The sequence below is a fragment of the Neolamprologus multifasciatus genome, chromosome 20, assembly GCF_963576455.1.
Source record: "Neolamprologus multifasciatus chromosome 20, fNeoMul1.2, whole genome shotgun sequence".
NCBI classification, from domain to species: Eukaryota; Metazoa; Chordata; class Actinopteri; order Cichliformes; family Cichlidae; genus Neolamprologus; species Neolamprologus multifasciatus.
The window spans coordinates 29,538,770-29,562,028 of NC_140458.1; the positions used below are offsets into that span (position 1 = coordinate 29,538,770).

The window sequence follows — 23,259 nt, forward strand, 5'->3', positions numbered from 1 at the left end:
TGGACACATAGCCTACCTCCTTTTCACTTAGCCCGCACCACAGGGGGAAAAACTTACACTTAGCCCGTTATTTAACTGATCAAGATAGATAGATAGATAGATAGATAGATACTAAAAGTCGATCATTCAAACCTGAAAAAAGCAACAACAAAAAAGCGACCCCCCCTCCAAAAAAACAAAAAAACAAAAAACAAAAAAAACCCCAAACAAACAAAGGTTCAAAATGAAATAGGCCTATTGAATGAAAGTACAGTTGGCACGATTTGGCATGTACTTGTTACTTGATTTGAACATGATTTTATATACATTTTTATCGTAATTGTCGACTTTCCCATGATAAGAAACATTACCGTTTTATTTCAATAAAACATTGCTAGTCGCCTGACTCTCGCCTTCCTTTTGAATATGACATTGCGCCTCTGTGATATTCACCTGTCTCTATTTTGTATCTCCACTCCAGGGTTACAGCACCCATGACAACACACATACACACACGGTGCCGTCCCAAGGGCCATTTTATTCGGAGAAAAGTCTTAATTGAGAATAAATCAATTTTCAAAAATATGGTCTTAGATTCGATGGCCCTCCTTAGGGCCACGTGAAATATTAAGGATTCATAGCGTTGTCACGGTTGAAGTAGTATTTGGATGTCACTCCTTGTGCATATTGAAAGTTTTACCTTGAAATGTATCCAAAATAATAATAAAGAAATGCAAAGACAAAAAGTATAAGTGGGTTATTCAAATCAAATAATAAATTGCAACACGGGCCTTATAGTCTGCATAGGCTCTGTTTGCTGTACGCTAATGCTTTTTCAAAAGGCCTAGTATTAAATTTAAATCATTATTATTATCATCATTATTGTTAGCGGGCCTATTATTTGTATTGGCTACTGTCCTAAGAATCAGCCATGTGAAACAGACCATTAGGCTATCCAAACCGCGACCTTGATCAACAAAATAACCAAAAGGATTTTAATATAGACTGTAAATTTTACTTTATTTTTTACATTTCACTCTTACCCATCCTTTGACATTTCTCAATACGTCTTGTGAATAAGCTTCTTTTAAAACTCAGCCTAATTGTCACATTTTGGGAGGAAAAAATGCTCACAAGTAAAATCCAGACCACCATTTGTAACATATAGCTCATTAAACATTAATAGACGTGAGCCTACCTGAAGGTTATTCTTATTCCAATCCAAACACCCAAGAAATATGTTGCGTCCAGCAGCTGTCTGTTTATTATCGAACGTGCCGAGAGAGTGACCCTCCATAAAAAATAGCAACAAGGAAAAAAAAAATGGAAAAAATCGATTGACTCAGGTTGATAACAATGACTGGAGTTGATTGACTTTTCTGAGAAGCAATATTAACCGGATTCAAGAGGAAAACTGATTTGCATGCTCTCCAGAGAAGTGTGATCTTTGCTGAGGGTGACCGAGGAGGAGGTGAAGCGTTTTTTGCACTGGGAGAGCAGGGAGGCGGTAGCGCGGTTCAGCCGCATATAAGCGGGAAAGCTTTGGCTCAACTAGGAGATGATGCTGGGGGATAATAAAAATGTGTCAGGCTGCCTTTTACTTATACATTCAAGTATGTATAAATGTGTTAGGCTGCCTTTGCTTATACATTCAAGTATATATATACAACTGTAGGATACAATTAAGAACGAAAGAAACATGATGGGGAAGAACTTGAGAGGCAATGAGCGAAGTGAAAAAAAATGTATCATGTTCTAAATTACACTACATGATTAAAAGCCCATAAACCTGTGATGATAATATGATGCTTATATGTTTGTATTGATTTGGTACAGAAACACACGCTCACGAGCAGTAGGAAACAAGTCAAAAACACACTTATAAACTACATTTCCCAGAAGGCAAGAAAACTCTAACAGCAAACGCTGATTGGACAACACCAGAATGTCGTCATGTATTCGTCCAAACAAACCAGCAGCAGTTGAATCAACAGCGTATGCACCAGAAGGCAGTCATGTGGAAAAAAAACTTTTCTGAAGTATTTCTTGAACCTTTTACGTTAATATTTTAAGTGACAAAAACAACTCAAGTAACGCTAGAAGTAAGTGTTTGCATTAAACGGTGATATTTGGTCGAAAGCTACCATAGAGTTTTTCGTTGCTAGTAGCATTACATGCTAGTCTCGAGCGAGCTCAGTCATTGGTGACAGCTAGTTAAACAGCTAACTTTACCTTAAGCATGTAGTGGTCAGTTCTTATCCACTGGTTAAATAATTTGACAAACATCGCAGTGAAACACATCTTTCAGACATGGTTTGCTCGACGAATTAGTTTCCTCCATGTCTTTCTTTAGAGTTAGCTAAACCAAGATAGCTACGAAAATTGCTTTGTTTGTGATGATGCTCAATTTGGGAAAGGATTAAGTCCGTTTTATGTAGCTAAGTAGTTGCCATATAAGTCGAGTTATTTTCCTGTACGAAACAGTTTTTGTGTATTTTCTGCATACCTATTTTTTGAGGCTTAGTCATTTTCTTGGACCTTTAGCGCCATCACGTGTTAATACCTGCAAACTACGTAAGTTGGCATGAGTGGTACAAATTGCAAATCTTTTGCAGTTGTTTTAGTTAAAATTTATGTATTTGAAAAGGACAATGACGTTTAACATGTTCCCAGTGCGGAGCATGAAACTGATGCGCTGCACATAGTTTATTGCTAATTTCTAACCCGTGTCCCCTATTGAGCTGTTATGTTCACAATGCACAGTTTACAACATCGAAATGACATAAAAACATAATAAACTATAACTACAGTAAATAATGTTATGGAAAATGTAGTGTAAGAAAAATAGACACAAGTATTTTTGGAAACGTATTTCCAAAAGTGTGAATAATAATAAAATAATATTAGCTGAAAATATTACAGCTCTGATTTATCTTTAAACAACCTTTGTCCTTTACCGTAAAAGATTTAATGTCTTAATCAATTTCATTTCAGTTGGAAATTGTGCTTCATAGATGACAAAACAATTGTCACTGTAAGATGAATTTCTCTGAGGTCTTCAAGCAGTCCAATCAGCTTTGTAAAGTTTCCCCAGATGGAAAGTATTTGGTAAGTGTTTGAGTAATGCAATATGTATTTTTTGTAGTATTTTAATTGTTTTCAGTAGAAAGAAATATTTTTCATTCACATTTTATGTTACCATTTCCATATGGATAAGATGGAAATAGGTAATTTCCTTGCTGATTGTTGTCTTTGGCTTTACTCCTCAGGCTACATGTGTGCAGTACAGGTTAGTGGTGCGAGATGTGAGCACCTTGCAGATTATGCACCTGTATACCTGCCTCGACCAAATATCCCATATGGAGTGGTCCTCTGATTCTCTCTTTATTCTGTGTGCTATGTACAAGAGAGGACTAGTACAGGTAGGTTGAGAGAAAAGTAATGTGGCTATCTGACCATTTATGTGGTGTGAATAAAGGTCGTCAGTCTACTAATTGAACACTGTTCACGATTATACAAATAATTACAAACTCTTTTAAATAATGTTGGGTTTTTTGGGGGGGATTGATAGAAACTGAATACTAAAGTGATGCATGTGGATTTTAGTTGGACAGGCTCTATTTAATCAAACTACCAATAGACCAGTTATGCCACATTCCCTAAATTTAGAAATATCATACAGAAATACTTCTTCAAAACAAATGCTCCGTATCTTCAGTTGTAATTTTTTGAGATTGTATATTGTACTTTAAATTTTTGGAGGCTTTAGACATGTCCTGTTTGAAGTCTCAATCACATGTACATCCTTCTTTTAGTCTTAAAAATGTATACTAATTAACTTTTTTATACATACATTCTTATTGCTGTTACTTTAAGGACTCAGTAGACTCCACATTAGATGAAGTAGTCTGAGACTGCTTTCAGTGAAACTCACTATTTAGCATTCAAATACGTACAATAAATTTTTAATATTCATTACTTCTGTCATTCGATGATCTAGAACCATGCTGTTTATTTTTTATTGTGCTTTAACTTCTTTATTTTAGGATGATCAAAAAGTGTTCAAAGTGACAGAATTGCAGTAATTATTGTTACTGAAGTGATGTCAGTTTCATGCACATCGTAGCTCAAGCTGCTTACCTTTGAAAGGGTATCCAGTGCCAGTCTTTCATTGTGTCTGATGTGTTCTTACTGTTTGAAATCAAACTGAGAAAGTTAGAGAATGTGTGTAAAGGATGTCTTGAGTAATTGCCGTTTGCTGTTCTGGAGTCCCGCTCTGTCTTCCTTCTGACGTTTTTTTTCTCAGGTGTGGTCTCTTGAACAGCCGGACTGGCACTGCAAGATTGATGAGGGTTCAATAGGACTAGTCTCCTCACGCTGGAGTCCAGATGGGCGTCACATTCTCAACACCACCGAGTTCCATGTAAGTGTGAAGTTGGTTTCTGCGTGTGTGTATGTGCATTGATGCACATGGAAATGTGTTTTATGCTTGTCTGGTATCAACTGTTGCTGGCCTGCAAGGAACGGGGGACCTGAAAATAGCCAGACACCAGAGCCTTTCTTGACTGCCCCCTACACCCCCCACCTGCTTCATGTATTCAGCCTGATTTCATAGCCGCCCTCCTGTTAGCGTCCTGTCATACATGGGCTTCTAGTACCTCTGGAACACCAGTGCAATGTGTATATGCCCTTCCGATGGAGGTCTGGTATTTTGTTTGGCATCAAGTCTATTTAATGATGTTTTATTGGTCATAAAAATACAGTAACTGTAGGCTTACCAACACTGATGGATTAAAACCAACCAGATCAGAAACGCCATACACTAACCAGGGGCAGGTTAAATGAATAACATTAATAATTTATATGGCTGTTACTTTTACTGCCCAAATAAAAAGCCAAGCAGAAATATGTTTTATAAGACAAGAGCCAAAATGCTCATTTAATTTAATTTAAATTCAATTCCATTTTATTTGTACAGTGCCAAATCACATGGACAGTTCAAATCACATCAACAGTTGCCTCAAGGCGCTTTATAATGATTTCCATCCTTGATGACTATTTGACTGTTAGTTATGGTTCACTTGTAGCTGATAGTAGTATGCTCTAAACATCAGATCCAAGAATACATAGTATGTGGAAATTAGATTTTGTTCTCCTTTTAAAATCATCAGTAGTTGTGACTTTTGGACATTCCTTCACTCCACAGTAATGACCTTGCAAAACAGGAGTACATATTTGATACCAGAAATAGCTTGTTTGTCTAAGGAGAAAGTACAGACAAAAGTCTTTAAGATTGCATCTTTTTATGTTTTATATCAGCGGTCCCCAACCCCCAGGCCTTGGACCGGTACCGGTCCGTGAGTCATTTGGTACCAGGCCGTGAGAGTAGAGGCTCAGGTGTGAAATGTATGGTTTTTATCGGTTTTATCGTTAACTCGGTTTTCCTGGGTCTTTTCACGTATGTTATGAATAAATATTCTTTTTTTCGGTACCGGTACTAGTTTTATTTTGTTGTATTTATCCGCGACACCTTAAAGGCCGGTCCGTGAAAATATTGTCGGGCATAAACCGGTCCGTGACGCAAAAAAGGTTGGGGACCGCTGTTTTATATCATTACTTAAAATATTTGAAATTTGAAGTATCATGCAGTATGTACATGCACCCACCAAATTCCAGCTGAGGAGATTTTGAGATTGCGCAAGTATATAAAACTAAGTACAAACCAAATAAATTGCCTGTGCCTCCAAATTCCTCTTTTATATTCTCTCCATAGTAAGCATATGTTGTAAGGGGTGCTGTTATAGCAGCTACCCTTGGGGCTCGTGGAATACGACGGAGGCACTGGTAGGCCATGTCTGTAACACTGAACCAGATTCCAGGAATCATTTAACAGGTGTTGTGGTCTAATACACAACTGTGTCTTGTCTGGAGTAGAGTGCAAGTGTCTGTGGTATGTCTGCTTTGTTTCGGTCAGAATCTTATTAATAAGTAAAGTTTAAAAAGGAAAAGAATTTGAAAGGAATGCATTTTCTTTCCCTAAAGATCTATGGCAATTTGTGTACAGCTTAGTGAATAGACAATCTTAGTGCAGTAATCTTGCATTTGAGTATGTGTGTGGGCAGTTTTGAATGGTTAATATAAACTGTACTCATTTTTCTTATGTTTCTACGTTGATTTGTGAACACATTCCACATAACCTCATTTAAATTGCTTGCTGTCAGTGCCTTGCTTTGATGATTCTTGATTCTTGATGTTACTTATAGTTTCTCTAACAAAATGTCAGAGTTCTTTCTTTCATTTCTAAACTATATATTTGTTTTTTTAATTAACTTATATGTGGCTATTAGAAAATGAAACTGATGTCATTACTTTTATTTACCTTTTAATCACCTTTTCGTCCAATATCCAAGTGCTGCAAACAGATTCTAAAAAACCTTAAAAGCAACTAAAGGAGAAAAGAGGAAAAAAGTTGTATCCATCACTAGGACAAAAAAATTTATTGTTTTCATTAATTACATGTACTACATATTTAATATTAACTTGTTAAGCTTTGCACCTTTTGTGGTATAGCAAAGTGCAGTTTTGGTTCAAATCACAGTCAAAAGGTAAAACTATAAAAGAAAAAAAGCAAATTATGCTAGAATAGAAAGAATTTTTGTAGTTTTAGCTAGGGCTGCACAATTTTGCATAAAATGAGAATCACAATTTTTTTTGCTTAGAATTGAGATCACGATTCTTTCACGATTTTCTTTTCCAATATAAATATTTATTGCACTTATTAACTGCACATCAACTTCGTAACAGTTGAGACTGAACATAAAAACAATAAATAAACATAAAAACAATAAATGTCTCACATTTTGTCGTTGCCGCAAAATGTTGTACTGCTTGTAATTCCGTCTCCACCGTTGCTCGACACTGCGTGTATAGAGCAGGTAGTGCAACATTTTTAAAATAGTTGCGGGACGGTGTTCTGAGAAACCATCCTACTCTGACAAAACGTCCTACCTGTATTATAATTTGACGGTGACTTGCGACTAAACCTAACCATAACCATAACACTAACCATAACCTTAAAGTTAATTCGGCGTTGGTGTTGTGCGCATGCGCCGCGTTTGCGCAGAAACATTGGGTAGGATGTTTTTTCAGGTAGGATGGATTCCCGTCACTTTCTTGGCCTTTACAGCTTCGTCATCTCTCACGTGCTCTCCGTTGTTTTTTCCCTGCCAGCTGACTTCTGTATCATGTGGTATAAGCCTCTGCCCCTGTCATTTGTTGAGCAGGAAGAGTGAGCGCTTGTTTTCATGCATGGAATTTTTTTGTAGAGCTCATTTTCCTTTATTTTGAAGGCTGTTTTTTGGAATATGTTGTGCTTTACTGATATTGTCACTGGGATCAGGTAGTAGATGAGGTTTCCAATGTCAGTCCCTATCCCTCTTTATGTTGAAACGTCCTTGGCCAAGGAACCCCAAGTTGCTCCTAATACCATACCTTTTTTGTCATATGGCGGCTTTGTGCCATTGGTGTTTTAGTTTGTGTTGTAGAACCACTAAGGCTGAAAGGTCTAACCAGTGCAGATTATTTTATCTTTCTATGAAGACAAGTGAAAATGTAAATTCAGTCTGAGAACGGTGTATCTATAAATTAATGTTCTACTTTGTTCAAACCAAATAGTTCTGGTAAACAACTCTCAGAAATGAGCCCCAAAAACAGACAAGCTCCAAGACAAACAGATGTCAGAGCAATTATAATACACTGGCACTTGAGGAAAATATTCTGCATGTACTGTGAAAAGGAGATATGATACTTTATGTGCTACGTTTACTGGTCATTACTCAATTTAAAAGGCCAATGTCAGACAGCATGGAGTGCCACTGTTGTGTGAACAATTGCAGCTGCTGTGTCTGTCTGTGACAGGTGAAGCTGCTGCTCAATATGGTTATTGTGCAAACTTTCTGCTGAAGTAACACTTTGGTTTAGTCATTGTCAAAAACTCTAGGTTTTTGTCAAAACATGTTTATATTAGTATAAGCATTTAATCTTTGCTGTTATGGAGTCAAAAACCTGTAGTTACTCATCTCTCTCATAACTGGCTAGATGTAAGTAGTTTTACTTGCTGCTTACTGAGCAGCCTTTTGTGGTGAAGGTTTCAAAACCAATTTAATTAACAGAGAAAAATTAGGAACTTGTTGTGGCATTTCCAGAGAGCCCACTGAACTTACCTTCACCCCAGCCCAAGATTTCATTAAGGCTGTGCCAAGCGGGTGTTCGTGTCAGGCTTAAATTTCAACCCACTCATAAACAGCCTGCTATATTAACTTGTTTAGGGACAGCTGCCTGTGGTGTGGATCATGCCTCTGTGTATGTGTTTGTCTGTCTATGTATCAATAAATCTGCTGTCTGTGTTTGTCTGGCTGTCTCAGTTGTTTTTTTTTTCTTTTGTTTTGTTTTTTTTAAGCAAAAGAAATTTCTAGGTCACAACTGTCATTGTGGCTGTACCAAAATGATTATATATTCTATCTAGTGTTAACAAAAGCTGTAGAAGTCAGAACCACTAACCACTACTTTAAATGTTGTGAAATGAAGCACCTTAAAGCCAACTACTTTGTTTTTGCCCAGATTTTTAAAACATTTGTCATATATGTAATAAAAAGTCACATTGCTGAAACTTTGCCTGTGTATTGTGAGACTTCACGCAACTGGTCTCCTGTTTGAATTCCATTCATTTATCTTAGGACCTCGCAAAATGCCACTCGCACATCCACATTAATCCTGCTTTACTAACTGAGGGTGGAAAAAGTCCAGCCAAGGACATTGCTGAGCTTGACTTGTCTAATGGTTTTTACATTGTTGGGATCAGATTAGCCTTAGAATTCTTTACTAGTACAGCTGTAGCCTTGCTAACGTGTAGCATTGTTGGCAGCAATGTGGCTGCCAACAATGCTACCGGACTGAACTGTAAATTTAGGGAGCCTAAGCACTGCAGCAGGGGACAATAGCTCACCCATACCCTATGTGGGCTGTGAAAGGCTCCTGTTTCTTGGTAGCATCATAAGGCTGTAACAGGAGAAATAGGCTATATTGGTTTGAGATGGCTTTCTACTTGGAATGCCTACAAGCTAATCCTCTGCTGACAGATAGGCCTATATGGCATCAAATACACTCAACCATTCTCTCACACTCGCTTAGGCGCGCAACAAGAATGGCTGATGGGTACGTTTTATTCCAGATTGCTGTCAGTAACTGTAGTATTTACATTCTTGTAGTTATCATATTGCCACCAGGTTTTCCTGATGGGAAGGTCCCCAAATTTTGATTTTATTTTATTTTTTTAAGAATACCTTATATCACATTACATGTATTTAGTGGTATAAATTAACCCCAATAATTGATGACATCATTTTAAGAATACTGACTTGTCATAATATGTCATGATTATTATTTGCTCCAACTTCTAGTATAGTCTCCAAGGGCTTTTCGTAACAATTTTCTCTGATAAATAAATAGCAGCTTTTTTAGGAGAGTTTTGTCTTTAACACCACTCCTGCCCCCATACCGTAGTCCTACGTTTCTGCTTACCTTTGGTGAGGATACTTTATCTAAAGGGGTAGTTTTACCACATAACAGTCTCACTGTACACGGAAAAGCATTTCTCACCTATTTTCCTCATGCTAACCTTCCTCCACCAGGTTTAAAGTTACATTGCCTTTGGGTCTTGATCTCCCAGCGCCCCTTATGTGGTGGATTCAGGGTATTTAAGAAGTGTAAGTCTGTTTGTGTTTGAGCGCTGTTGGTATTAGTTGTCATGGCACCATGTCTGAGGGGATGTCCAGGAAGCGTGCGGTGCGGTGTTATTACAGAGCCTACACAGCTGGATGTCTGGACCAAACATGTGGGTCAACACTTCAGTCCAGTCAGGTGACAGACTTGGACCGTTTCAAATATCTGTCTGTACACTCTGATGAAAGCCTCGTCACTTCAGTAGTTTTAACTTTGCCCATTCTTAAATGAAAATTACATTATTTTTTACTGCCAAAAATAAAGTGTTATTTGAAGAATAATTTATTATTGCTGTTACTTCTACTCATATTATCAGACTCAAATGAAACCATTTATTTCCAAGGATAAAAAATGCTTTTCTTCAATAACCTTAAATTATACAAAAAAGCCCTTGCCTTTTTAACTGTTCTGTGTTCAAATTGTTATTCACATTTTTGTTCAGCATGCTTTTTGCCATTACTATTTAAACAGATGTAATACTACAATTACAAAAAAATTGTAGTATTAAAAAATTTACATTGACCAGTCAATTAACATTGACCAGTCTTAAAAATTAAGACTGAAAAAATTCTTTTTAAGTCTTGAGGATTCAAAAATAATATTCCTTTGCACAAAACTGGAGACAAAACATAAAAAGTGATTCATCTGCTCAGCCCAGAAAATTTGCGTCGATGAGATATCACAAAACTTGTTTTTCTAGCATCTGGAAGTTTTAGAAATTTGTTGTTGGAATGGTAATGTTGCAATTGTATTATAGTGAACACTGGGGAAAATTGGCAACAAGGTTGAGTTTTGCTGTTGAATCTAACTTCATCAATCAATCTCTGAACAGCTTAACACATACACATAGGCAGTACAAACCACGTATTCTGTAACAGTGTCTCAAGAGTCTTCTGGTGCTCCTTATTTGAAGGTCAAGATACCGCTTGTCATACTCCTTAGATCAGCATATCTGTCATGTTTGGCCACTTGCTTTTGTTGGCATGAGTCTGGCTGAAGTGAGGCCGCTGGGTATTTAGGTGACTGCTGTCAAAACTTAGAATTAACACGTGTTCTCTTTGTTATGCCGACTTGTGGTCAGTTAGCTGCTTCTCATTTGTGGCAATGTGCACAACTTGCTGTCAATTTGTCACACTTGTAGCAAACATGTCTGACATTACATCTTGGCTACTAAATTGACTGGTCCTATTCCTGCTATGTGTTGAGATGTTGTTTTATATCTGTTAATTTTATGTGCTCAAGTCTTAATTTAAACAGGTTTAAACTTAACTTAAAACTTTAACTTAAACTTTAACTTAAAACAAACAGGTTTAAACTTAATTTAAACAGGTCTTAATTTAAACGTAATTATTTTGGTCCCTTTCAGTGGCTACAGGTCTTAAACATGTGTATTCATTCCCTGGGGAAGCACACTGATTGACAACACTCCACACACTTGGCCTTTCCAGGCCATCGTCTAATGATAGATTGATTGACTCTCACAGAGATTTTTGCCCCTTCAAAGACATAAGACAGTCTTTCCACAGCTGTTAAAGTGCATGGTGGGAAATGCAGTCTGGATTTGCATAGCTGATCTTTACATATAGAAATGTGTTTGGTTGACTGACCTCATATTGGTGTCTATTGACAGCCACTTGTCATATGGATGTAACGCTTACCAAATAACTTATAATTAAATTTTCTTATTGAAGACCAGTGGTCGAATAGTGTGAATGTGTCATTGCAGTTAAAGGGATGGATGTGTTTACACTCTTTTTGTTGTCTGGTAGAATGATCTTTTCCATCATTTAACTTGGAAGATAATATACATTTTCCTTTTCTTTGTTTTCTCTGTTTTGGTTACAGTTGAGAATCACCGTCTGGTCACTGTGCACCAAAGCTGTATCTTACATCAAGTATCCCAAAGCATGTCAGAAAGGTGAGTATGAAATTGATAGGATATGAATGTATGTCTACTACGAGTGTACCTGAGGACATGGCCAGCAGTCTAAATGCCTTGGCATTCCCCATGAATCACATGCCGTTCTTTACCTTGTGGCTCTACCCAAGGATATGGGTCCAAACTATGGTCCTCTATGCTGACAGCTGTGCCTCTCCTCAGTAAATGGGGCATGCTCTTCATAACAGGCCTGTCAACAACTAGTGGAAAAATGATTGTGTCTGACTCTCCCCATTTTCCACATGTAATACCATGCCCTTTTGCAACCTGTGTATCTTCAGAGCTGTCATATAAATAATATTGCCATGATGGTTGCATACCAGACTTTATGGTGCCAAAGAATTAGATAATGAAAAATAGATTAAGCCATGTATTATGTGATCAGAATGGACAGTTGTCTTTTTTCCAAGCTGTTACATAGACATGCTTTAAAGAAAGATGAAATTATTTTGAAATTATTTCTGTTATACTGTTACTATAACTAAATATCCTCTTTAAAAATTGTGAAGGAAAAGTGATAATTTTATGTGTCATTGATGCTCAAATTTTTAATACTGTCCCTTTTACCATTATTATTATTATTATTATTATTATTTATTATTTTACCAGTGAGCAGTTTTTTGGAAAATAAAGTGGCATTTTAGAGTTGTTTTCCTCACCTTTTGTTCTTTGGAATTTGTTCAAATTCCCTCTTGATCTTCCATAGAAACCATTTGTATACCCACAGGTATAGATTTCAGCAGAGATGGGTCCTATATGGCCTTGGCTGAACGTCGTGACTGCAAAGACTTTGTTAGTATATTCGTGTGTGACGACTGGCATTTACTCAGGGTAAGTAGAGCTACAGCTGCATAAGATTTTGTTTGTAAGGCCATTTTAATGTACTCATCAATTGAGTAAGACTTGTAAACTACAGTGAAAGGGACCTTAATTTTGATTCCCAAAAAGATATAGACTTATTAGCCATACATTATGACTATCTTTATTGTTACATGAAATTTGCTGCTAAATTATATTTAAAACACGTAGAATTGAATCTATGGTATTTGTGTAATTCGTTCATACCAGTTTGATTTGATCTCATTGTGTGGGTCTACTCATTTTTCCCTTTTTCCCTCCAAAACATGGGATGTGAAATCATTCTCTGCAGGCTCTGCTGGGGAACTACTTTATATCTGATGTGGTTTAATTTTAGTCCGAAAGTTCTAAAAACAGTATGTGCTGTAAGGGACAAATAGCTGAGAGGCACTTGCTTATATGCTTTTTCTAGCAGCAGGTGGCACATGTTTGTAATGCAGCAAATGCTCATCCCATAAAAGGCGAATAGATTCTAGTATTAATTAAAGTCATTAGCATTCATGTATCTTACTTGAATAGCTGCTTTGTTTTTAAGTAGATGTCTGAGATCATACAGTTTAATACAACTTAAACGGCAAGACTACAACAAGGCAGAGCTGTCAAGTCACTGGGTCATAATTTTTAACAGGGCCTATAATGTGCCGTGATGAAAGGAGCCAGCAGTACTAAGAGTCAGTTACCGAGATTTCTCTTTTATCTCTGTTTCAACCAGATCAGACAGAGTGGTATTTGTGTGCACTTATGAACCTTGGACACCCAACACAGTGTTTCTGGGAACAGCTGAAACTAGCTTTTATTTTGTATTTTGTTTCTGTTTATCTTTTTATATTGTGCTAGATATGAGGAAAAATTAAGTTTAAGATATTCACATTTTTTTTAATGAATGTCTTAATTAACTTCATTTAATGTCACTTTTTTATTACAGCATTTTGAGACTGAGACACAGGACCTGGCAGGATTGGAGTGGTCTCCAAATGGCTGTGTGCTGGCAGTATGGGACAGTTGTCTAGAAGTTAGTTAATTACCTCATACACTAAAGATCCATCACTGTAATGTCAAATTACCTATCTCAGTTAAACATGAGCCTGTCATCATTGAATCACCCAGTAAAGTGTACCCTGGCAAGAATGGCAAGGGAATGGTTTAAAAACTCCAGTTTAGGAAGACAGTAATCAAAGAGTCAGCTTTAAATTATAAAACAACATTATCTGCAGTTTAAATTTTGAGGCATGGTTGGGGTACTATAAATAGGTACAAGTGTTCTTTATGTAAAGACTTATGCAGGATAGGACAAATTTGTATTGATCACCTCACAAGAGTCTCATAATATTGGAAACAGGAATACTGCAAAATGTAATTACACTGTATAAAAAGTCCTAAAATTTTAAAATGAAGCACACTGACATCTGTCTGCAACATCTGTCTACTAAAGGTTGTCTTAACCACTGTACTTAAGTGCTAGCAACACAATAAAAGCATTATTATTAATACTGTTTCATGTGTATGTATCCTCTACACAGTATAAGGTGTTGCTCTACTCTTTGGATGGCCGGTTGCTGTCAACCTACAGTGCCTATGAATGGTCGCTGGGTGTCAAGTCTGTATCCTGGAGCCCCAGTAGCCAGTTCCTTGCAATTGGCAGCTATGATGAAAAAGTATGGATGATGTTAAAAAATTGTGCTTCTTTCCTGATGATTGCCTGTTTTTAGTTTTTGTTGTTTGTTTGTTTTTTTAAGATGAGGTCTTCCTTTTCACAAATTTCATGCAGTTCCTCCTAAAGTCATAAAAAGCTTCACAACTTTTTTCATTCTCTCTTAAATAAAAGTTTTAGTATAGTTTCAGGTTCATTTTTATTTTGAGCAGAATGTGTTGTGTGCAATTTTTAGTATCAGTGAAATTAAGATGCTTTTATCTTTATGTCAGGTGCGCATCATCAATCATATCACATGGAAAAAAATCGCACAGTTTGAGCACCCTGCAACAGTGGAAAGCACAAAAGCTGTGAGTATTGAGCGTTTTTGATGGGCCTGAAAGACATTGTTTGATTGCCAGTTAATTACTCCTCCTTGTGGTTTTAGACTGTGTATAAAGAAGTGGAGAGAAGGCCAGCTGTTGGCACTGACGAAATGTCTCTGCACAACATCACTACTGGCAGCACACTCTTCAACACCCAGAGTAAATGTACGTAAGCAGTATTCATTTTTAAAGTGATATTTGTCTAAAATTACCAAGGTCAAGTAACCAATTTTGTCTCATTATAAATTCTTTGTTGTTGCCTCATATAGATGAGATATGCTCACTGCCAGTCCAAATTCCTGTGGTCAAACCAGACCCAGACCGAGCCAACCCCAAGATTGGGGTCTCTGTTTTGGCATTCAGCTCAAACAATCACTATCTAGCCACCAAAAATGGTGAGATTTTTTTTCTTTTACCTTTTTTATTGAACTTTCTTGTTGCACTAATTGTTGACAGGAATGTTTTATTAATACTGACCTTTGAAACATTTCTGTGAACAGCTCTTTTTCTTGGCCTAAAAGATTTCACAACATAATCTGCACCCACTTAGATTCTTAAATATGTGGTGGTGAAAGTCCCAAAAAGCCTCTTAACTTGTCAAAGGCAAAAGTATAGTTCAGAACTGAGAAACTGAATTACACAAGTCTGTAATGTGTCCTGGAGCCATTTCTAAACAACTGCAGATTCCTGCAACATCAGTTCAAACAACTTTAACTGTGTAACTGTATTTTGTAACTCCACTTGCAGAGGTTTTAAAAAGAAACCGCTTTCATCCTCAGCTGAGAGGAAGTTGGTTTGAATTACATCAGTTTCAACAAGAATTATGCTGATGGTTCAAGGTGCAGTGTGCTAAGGGACAATTAACTAAATATGTGCTGCTTTATGTATATTTTTTACCTTGTGTGCATAATTTTGACCCTATATAGTACAAAACTGACTGACTTTTGTTGTGTACATTTGTTATGATACTAGTATTGGCTCTTTAGGCTGAGAGTGGTTTTGAATGTGTATGACTATTTTTTTGTCACTGCAGACAATATGGCGAATGTTGTTTGGGTGTGGAACATGCAGATGATGAGCCTGGAGGCTGTGCTGGAGCAGACATCAGCAGTACGATGTTTTCAGTGGGACCCACGCCATCCCCGGTTGGCGCTATGTACTGGCAACACCAAGCTCTATCTCTGGTCTCCAGGAGGCTGTGTTGCTGTTCAGGTCCCAACTGAAGGTAATTTCCTTGGGTACTAAAACAATAGAACTTTCAAGTAGTTGGGAGTCCAAAGCTTAATTACATTGTTCTCAGATATAGGAAAGGAGCAGACCTCCAGTAACCATCCTGTCGTTTTATTTAATCTCCATGGTAACCACAAGGTCGCTGTTAAATTCATTCATTTTATTTTTTACACTAATAGAATATTAAACACTGATATCATGAAATAGAACTTAAGATTGACACCAAACATGCTTTTGCTTTGTTATTCTCAAATTGTTTAAAACAGCATGGCTGAAAGGAGTGGAAATCAGCAAATATTGATTTAGTTTAAATCGTAGTCTTTTGATTTAAACATTATTAGTTTTAATTATAATTTAAGCATCAAAGTTTAGTTTTAGTCAAAGGGTGTTGCCAAAATTTTAGCAACAAAATTAGAACTGGCTGAAGTTCTAGTTCATCTTAAAAAGCTACACTTCATTGCACTGGGCTTAAGAGCAGTCAATGTGGATCTCAGAAGTTTAAGAAAAAACAAGGACCAATGAATGCAGTCTGCTCTTAGTGGACCAAACCATTTTAAAAAACAATTTGTTTGCTAAACTACATGAAAACAAGAAACCTTAAAGTATTGTAACTGCACCAGTTTTTCTGAAGTGTATGTGGACAGTTTTTCTATGTGCTAAAGATTTTTTGGGCGTCTTGGATAACCTTCCATAGTTGTTCATCAAAGGTTATTTGCCTACCCTTACTGATTCAGTGATGCATAGATCAGATACCATCTGTTACAGACATGGACATTATTTTGTTCATACTTTCAAAAAGGAAGTTTATCCATAGTAGGTTCATTTAATAACAACTTTTGATTGACAAGTTGTTAGTAAATGAACGAGTGGGCCATTTATATGGATACACCGTAATAACATGGGAATGGTTGGTGATATTAAAGTTCTGTTTGTGGCACATTAGTATATGTGAGGGGGCAAACACTATTGTTTTTCTTGTGACATTACCAATAAGTTTGATGTGTCACATGGCCCTCTTCCTATTGAAAAAACAAAAGTTGTATCCAAGATGGCTGACTTCTAAATGGCCACCATGGTCACCACCCATCTTGAGGAGTTTGCCACCTCACATATACTAATGTGCCACAAACAGGACTTTAATATCACCAACCATTCCCATGTTATTATGGTGTATACATATAAATGCCCCACCCTGTAGTTTCACAGCATCATAGTCACATATTGCCTTTAGTTTAAGATTGTGTTGTTTATAATTGAAAATAGAATCAATTTACTCTATGTCTGTATTTACATGTAGAATGTCTCTGTTGTTTCTTTACATTTATTGCTTTAAATGTCCCTGGAATTGAAAATCTCACTACACAAAGTTGAAGTGTATTTTTTAGATACTGATTTCTTACTATGAGCATGTTTATGTGTAAAGGCATTGACATCACAGTTATCTCGCTTTTATTCCTGCCAGGTGGTTTTCAAGTTCATTCTTTGAACTGGCATTGCAGTGGCAACTCCTTGATACTGCTTGGAAAGGAGCAGCTGTGTTTGTGCTACATGGAAACTGATGAAGAAGACAAGTAAAGCACACAAAAAGAAAATAACTGGGTCATAGTTCAGTCTTATTTAGCTTTACACACAAGCTGAGTCAATGACCAGTGAGAACACTCCTGAACATGTTAGCTTGCATATGCTGGACTGTAGCTGTTCTTAAAAGTGTGGGCTACTGGAACATTGAAAGCAATTCCTACTGATAAATATGTACTCAGCACTAGTTGCAAACACTGTGAGAATGTGAAAGTTTACAATTTTCTATAGATTTCTATAGAAATCTATAGATTTCTAGAATCTAACTATCTATAGATTTCTATAGATAGTTTCACCTTGAAATTTTATATTTGTTCTAAATAAACTTTGTCATAAATTTAGTTGCTTATGGGAGTTTTTTAAAAGTGTGTTCAGCCTTTAAAAAATATGATTTGTTTTCGGTATATGTCATGTTACTGAAATCAGTAGCTGAGTTACAGTATCTTGATGAAATGTAGTCGCACTGTTGACATGAGCAAAGACATGAGACAGTTTTCTTTAGTTGGTAATTTTAAAGCAGTTCTTCATGACACAAGTTGCATTATCTTTAACCTGCAAATACTGCATCATTACTTGTAGCATGTAAAAGGCGTTACCCGCTATGACCAGACTGAAATGTCAGTAAGAAGTCCAAACAGCAACAGGCAGTACTAAATATATCAGGACAGTATTTCTTGTCTTCAAGGCATCATCTTGCTCTAAAGCCACTTGAACTGTAACTTCAGTCAGTCCTAGTAGTTTCAGTCCTCGACAGTACAAACGTAATCGTAAAGCAGTTCTATATCCACCCCAAGCCTCAGCCCTGACAAAAACATAGAGGCATTTTTAATTTTCCATAGTGGCTATTGTGCTACAGATATCTAAAACAAAAAACAAAACCTTCACGTGTTTGTAGAAATGAGTTAATATCCCTAAATAAAATACTTGAGAACTGTTAATGGTATATTCGTATTCTTAGATCACTTAAGTCAAATGCATTGAAAAAAAAATGTATACAAACAAAACAATCAGTATTTACAGATTCACTTGGGATATTTCTTTAAAAAAACATCTGTCATGCAGACTGAACATGCAGGGAACATGCACAATTAAGGCCAGAAAAAAAAAAAAAAGGCATTTTGGGATGTTTTCTGTTGGTATTGGCGATGCATGGGAGTATGTTCTGTAACCTTTGGCTGGACAATAATATCCACAACGCACACATTCTAGGAAGTTAATGTGCTTATGCAAAGCTTTATCTGCATCTGTGCCACTTTGTAACCCAACCCACCCTCTGCACAGTTTAATACAGCTGAGTGCAAATATATGTCTAAAACAAATGCAAATTGCAGCACCATAATGGCAACTCACAGAACAAATATAAGGATTTACATGTTCACATTGCACATATTATTTCTGACATAAAAAGAACATTTTTGTTATTGTAGCTAATACAGCTCTGCAAATGGTAGCTCCCTGCTCTAAGCAAAGACATCATTTAGGTAAATATAAGCACTGAAAATAAAACACGGGTTAAATACAAGAGAGAGGATTTTGATATGTAATTCATCATTACTACTGAACAAGCCCATGCATTCTGCAAATCAGTACCAAAGCTGAGCCCAGAGCACAGCCTTGCAGATGCTATGCTCTCCTATCTAGTTTCCTTCCATATCTCGACATAAATTTATTTGAATAATTATGTGACACAGCAATCCTACTCAGTTCATCAGCTGCTTTTCCATTCCAAAAAGCTACTCTATGGCTCTGTGGTCCGAATAATGCAAACACAAACCATATCATGTAGCAAACGTGGAACTCATCTTGGCCGATGATACGGTTTCACTGTTCTAAATATCACATTCATTTTGACAGTCTGTCATTTAGTGGTTGAACCAGAAACGTGAGACTTCAAGAAGCTCAATATAAAGTATGTGCTGTGCCTTTTATCTCCCAACTCTTATAGCACGGCCACACACTCCTGAAGGTCGTGTGTGTGTGGAACTCTTGACAGAAAGGGGGGGACTAGGGGCACAAAAAAATGAATGAGTAGACAGTTGTTACAGTGCTGTGCATCATTTCCGTACAGTTGGCTGACCATTACACCGACTCAGGAAGGTGTGTGGGCATCTCATGGATTCTGCATACACGCACAGACATGTTACACATTACACTGCAGCTTCCCTCAGACAGTGTAGTTTAACACAGACACATGAGTTGAACTGTTGTAGTTTGGAGAAACGACTGAATTTAGAAGCCAATCTTGCCGCGTGTCATGGAGTAGCCCAACTTAGCCTCATTGTTAATGAAGGACATTATGCCTAGATATGTTTCAATAAGCAGGGGTCTCTCCAGGATCAGCACACCGTTAGCTCGACCTGGGATCGGGTGCTCCTTATGGGCTCTCTTCACTGCCTGCACGAGCTGGATTTTGAAGTTGTCCAACTTGGGAGGTAGAAGGAAAAAATATGAACCTATTAACAGCCACTTCAAAAGTGCACAATTTATATATTTATTAAAATAGGAGTTGCTGTCTGGAGTTAAGTATCTGAGGTTGCTCTGGAATAAAGAATACATTCAAGATTTTGCAGTAGAATGAGCTTCATTCACTGCATGTAGCAATACCTGGATGAGAAATTGCCCAAGGCACAGCTGTTGTCTTGCCAGTAAGATGTAAACAAATGGCTTTAAAAATATCTATTGATATACCAAGTTGAAAAGTATGAATAACTGTCTTTATCTTGAGGGCTGAATTATGTCTTTAAGGCAAGCAATCAGTCCATTGTTTCCAGTTGAACTGTGACTGTTTGTTGTTTGAAACAACCATTCACCAGCCGTCACCATTGTTTCACAACACAGAAAAGACCTTACATTTTGAAGCTTTATTTGCTTAGTTTTCATGACGTCAAGTAGCCTATTATCAGAAATAATAAAAATGCACGTTTAGCTTCATTTAATTAAAGTGACTGTACCTGGCAAAGAGAGGCCACCTTCTCATCAGCATGGGCCATGGGGTGCTCTGTGAACGTGGTGTAGGGCATCTCTGTTGACCAGGGGTTCCAGCGGTTAAAGAATGAAGCCCGGGGACGTTTGTCCCATTGGACACGAATCCCATAGCCTTCTCTTCTGTTTGACAATACAACAGTTTTAATAAGATTAGAATATCAGACAGCTGACGACATTCATGCAGCACAACCACAGAGATGGACCACAACGGTTTACAAAAGACATTTTGTAAGTTTTTACATTTTACTTCTGTGTGCATCAATTTGAAAACATTTTTTTTGTATGTATGTATTGCTATTTAAACAATTAAAAGACATCATTCTGTTTTGCTAATATTAAAGGTTAATGTTGTAATGTTTGCACATTTATTTATTAATGTAAATACTAATTGGCTGTTGACAAGCTGAAATTCTGACATACTTGTTGAGGGATTTGGGTGGAAATTCAAACTCGCCCACTGAGATGGTGTCCACAGCATTGAGAGAGATCCTGATTACTTGTTGACACAGCAGGTTAATGAAGTCATACTTGCACACCAACAGGGACCTGCACAGAACGTCAAGACAATGTTATTGGCTACCTGATATGCCTCATTAAATATTAGTCACTTAAAGATGAGGTATGATTCTGACTCACCTATCAGTTATCAGCACAAGTCTCTCCTTTTCGTTGTTCCAGTGATCAATTCTGTAGAAAACAATAGTTCACACAAGTGTTCATTTTTTTATGCCTCCTGCCTGATAATAAACATGATGACGGGATACTTACTCAGCCAGCAGCCAGACACTAAGCACCTCTCCATCCTCGGACGGCAGTGCCACAGTCCTGATGTCGCTCACCGCCTGCTCAATGGTACCTGGCTGAGATCAGCATCACACAACCGTAAATCATCTGAGCCTCATCCTCCCTGTGATCTGTTACTGTGATTGTCACAACATGCTGCCCTGCACTGACGCCTATGGCTGGGGGTGGTTGTGTTTACTTAAAGGTACCTAAGCAGCGTACGATAAGTGCGAGTGGTTCATATATAAACAAACGGGCTTATCACCGGAGGCTGGAATGGATGGAGCAACTTACTCTGAACACGAAGTAGTCCTTCACTTTCGCTTGCATGGTGGGGTTATGCACATGAAAAGGCGTCAGCGTTTGTAACGGGGGACAGCAGGCCACCGAGGCGGCGTGTCCAAAGCTTCGTCCGGCCTCCGGCGGCGTGAAGGCAACCTCGACCCCCTCCTCGGTTTCTGCAGGGTGGAGAACCGCAGCGCCCGGACTCTCCGGCTCCATTGCGTCGTTGAGCTGAAGCATAATGAAACGTATGCGTTTCCCGGAGCTTCCCAACGATGTGCACCCACTGTAAGATCTAAAAATCTCCTGCCGACGATGCAGATTCACCCATTGCGCACAAATAATGTTGTGATTGTGGGGGTAACGAGGAAGTAGCTCCCCATTGCCTCACTTCCCCCGTTTAATTTCCTTCCTGTTAAAGGGACACGGTGTTTTTGACCCATGTAATTACCAGTAAATAAGTTATTTTTTTTAAAGCAGGTGTTTGGATTGGCTGGTTCAGTTCTTTTAAATCATTATCACTGCTATGATACGGAACGGATCTAAAGTAATGTTCTAGTTTTTATCGCATAATTCTATTGACGTTATTATCATGTAATTATTAAATAAGTGTACTGCCACTTGCTATAGTATTCCTGAAGATGCTGTTCTTGTACGTTTTATATCACAGTTAAAGCCACAGCAACCCGATAGTTATACTACAATAATATGGTAATAAGATTCATTTGGTTCATAACCTCCTGCCCAGGTAAGTCGGGAAATGGCAAGAAAAAACTTTCTTTTAGGTCAAGTGCCTGTATTGTCATTTTAACCATGTGCAGTGGTACAGTACACGGTGAAAGACCATGGTGCTACATAACAGACAATCAACACAGAATTATATAAAGTGCAAGTGCACAAAAATTGCAAAAAACAGTGAAACACCAGACAGAACGGAACGATACAGACACGAGACAGTGCAATACAAAACTGCAACAATGACAGTGGGTTGTGCAAAAGACTGAGCACTGTGCAAAAAGTAACTTGATGTATGAAGGTGTGTGTGTATGACATTGTTCAGTCTAAAATCATTTGTAGTATATCCTCATCAAAGGAAGTTTCATAACTGATCTATCAATATTAAGAGTTTTGCTGTAATAATATTTACATTTATAAGCTGGATCAAGAATAGTAAACTTCCTTTATATACAAATTTATTGAGAACGCAGCGCTACAGCAGTATTTAATCAAGCATTTAGCTTGATATTTAATCAATGGAATATTTATTTATTTTGTAATCTTGGACAGTTTTTTTATATTTACTCTTCCATGTTCATTTTTAGAAATTTTATGCCAAATGCCATCAGTATTTGAAATATTAGGCATTAAATATAATTGAAAACAATCACCTTATAAAGAAATGACGAACTAGGTGTGCTCCTGAGACCTAGTCTGTTCGTTCTTTGTAGTGGACAAAAAAAAGTAACTTAAAGATACTTTTTTCCCCTTCGGTTTTCAGGACGATAAGTTAACGCTCACAATTATTTCATATTGAAATTAACTATAACAGTTCCCTCTAGTGGAAACTCTGGAGAACTGTGATCTGAAAATGCATGTTTACAAAGAGTGTACTGTTTAAGAAGCAGTTTGCCCAGAAATGAAAATTGTCTAATAAACCAGCATTTTGCTTTAAAAAGAGACTTTTTGGAAGTCAAATGATAATGCTTTGTAGCTATATTACAGTGTTAAAATAAACTTGTCTCCCTGCTTTACCTGATGCTTGGGTGTACATTAGTCTTGGGGCAGGTTGCAGACTAGTAATGATGGTATTGATGATTTGTAGTGATTAG

General features: G+C 37.3%; 2 protein-coding genes across 3 annotated transcripts; one reads left to right on the plus strand and one right to left on the minus strand.

Moving 5' to 3' along the window:
* Nucleotides 1-1,921: 1,921 nt before the first annotated feature.
* On the plus strand, nucleotides 1,922-18,539 carry wrap73 (WD repeat containing, antisense to TP73). 2 transcript variants are annotated; one of them, XM_085147039.1, is made up of 14 exons: nucleotides 1,922-2,081; nucleotides 2,524-2,553; nucleotides 2,974-3,087; nucleotides 3,249-3,401; nucleotides 4,286-4,402; nucleotides 11,605-11,677; nucleotides 12,426-12,529; nucleotides 13,482-13,568; nucleotides 14,077-14,211; nucleotides 14,480-14,557; nucleotides 14,635-14,737; nucleotides 14,842-14,967; nucleotides 15,606-15,797; nucleotides 17,265-18,539. In XM_085147039.1, exons 3-14 carry the CDS (start codon nucleotides 3,019-3,021, stop codon nucleotides 17,375-17,377), a joined length of 1,350 nt encoding a protein of 449 aa, XP_085003165.1. In that variant the 5' UTR covers nucleotides 1,922-2,081; nucleotides 2,524-2,553; nucleotides 2,974-3,018; the 3' UTR covers nucleotides 17,378-18,539. The 2 variants fall into 2 exon arrangements, with proteins under 2 accessions (XP_085003165.1, XP_085003164.1); XM_085147038.1 differs by lacking the exon at nucleotides 2,524-2,553.
* tprg1l (tumor protein p63 regulated 1-like) lies at nucleotides 17,873-21,852 on the minus strand. The gene is made up of 6 exons (XM_085147043.1): nucleotides 21,443-21,852; nucleotides 21,134-21,225; nucleotides 21,002-21,052; nucleotides 20,786-20,911; nucleotides 20,332-20,485; nucleotides 17,873-19,804 (listed from the first exon to the last, which is right to left on the minus strand). Exons 1-6 carry the CDS (start codon nucleotides 21,668-21,670, stop codon nucleotides 19,610-19,612), a joined length of 846 nt encoding a protein of 281 aa, XP_085003169.1. The 5' UTR covers nucleotides 21,671-21,852; the 3' UTR covers nucleotides 17,873-19,609.
* Nucleotides 21,853-23,259: the final 1,407 nt, after the last annotated feature.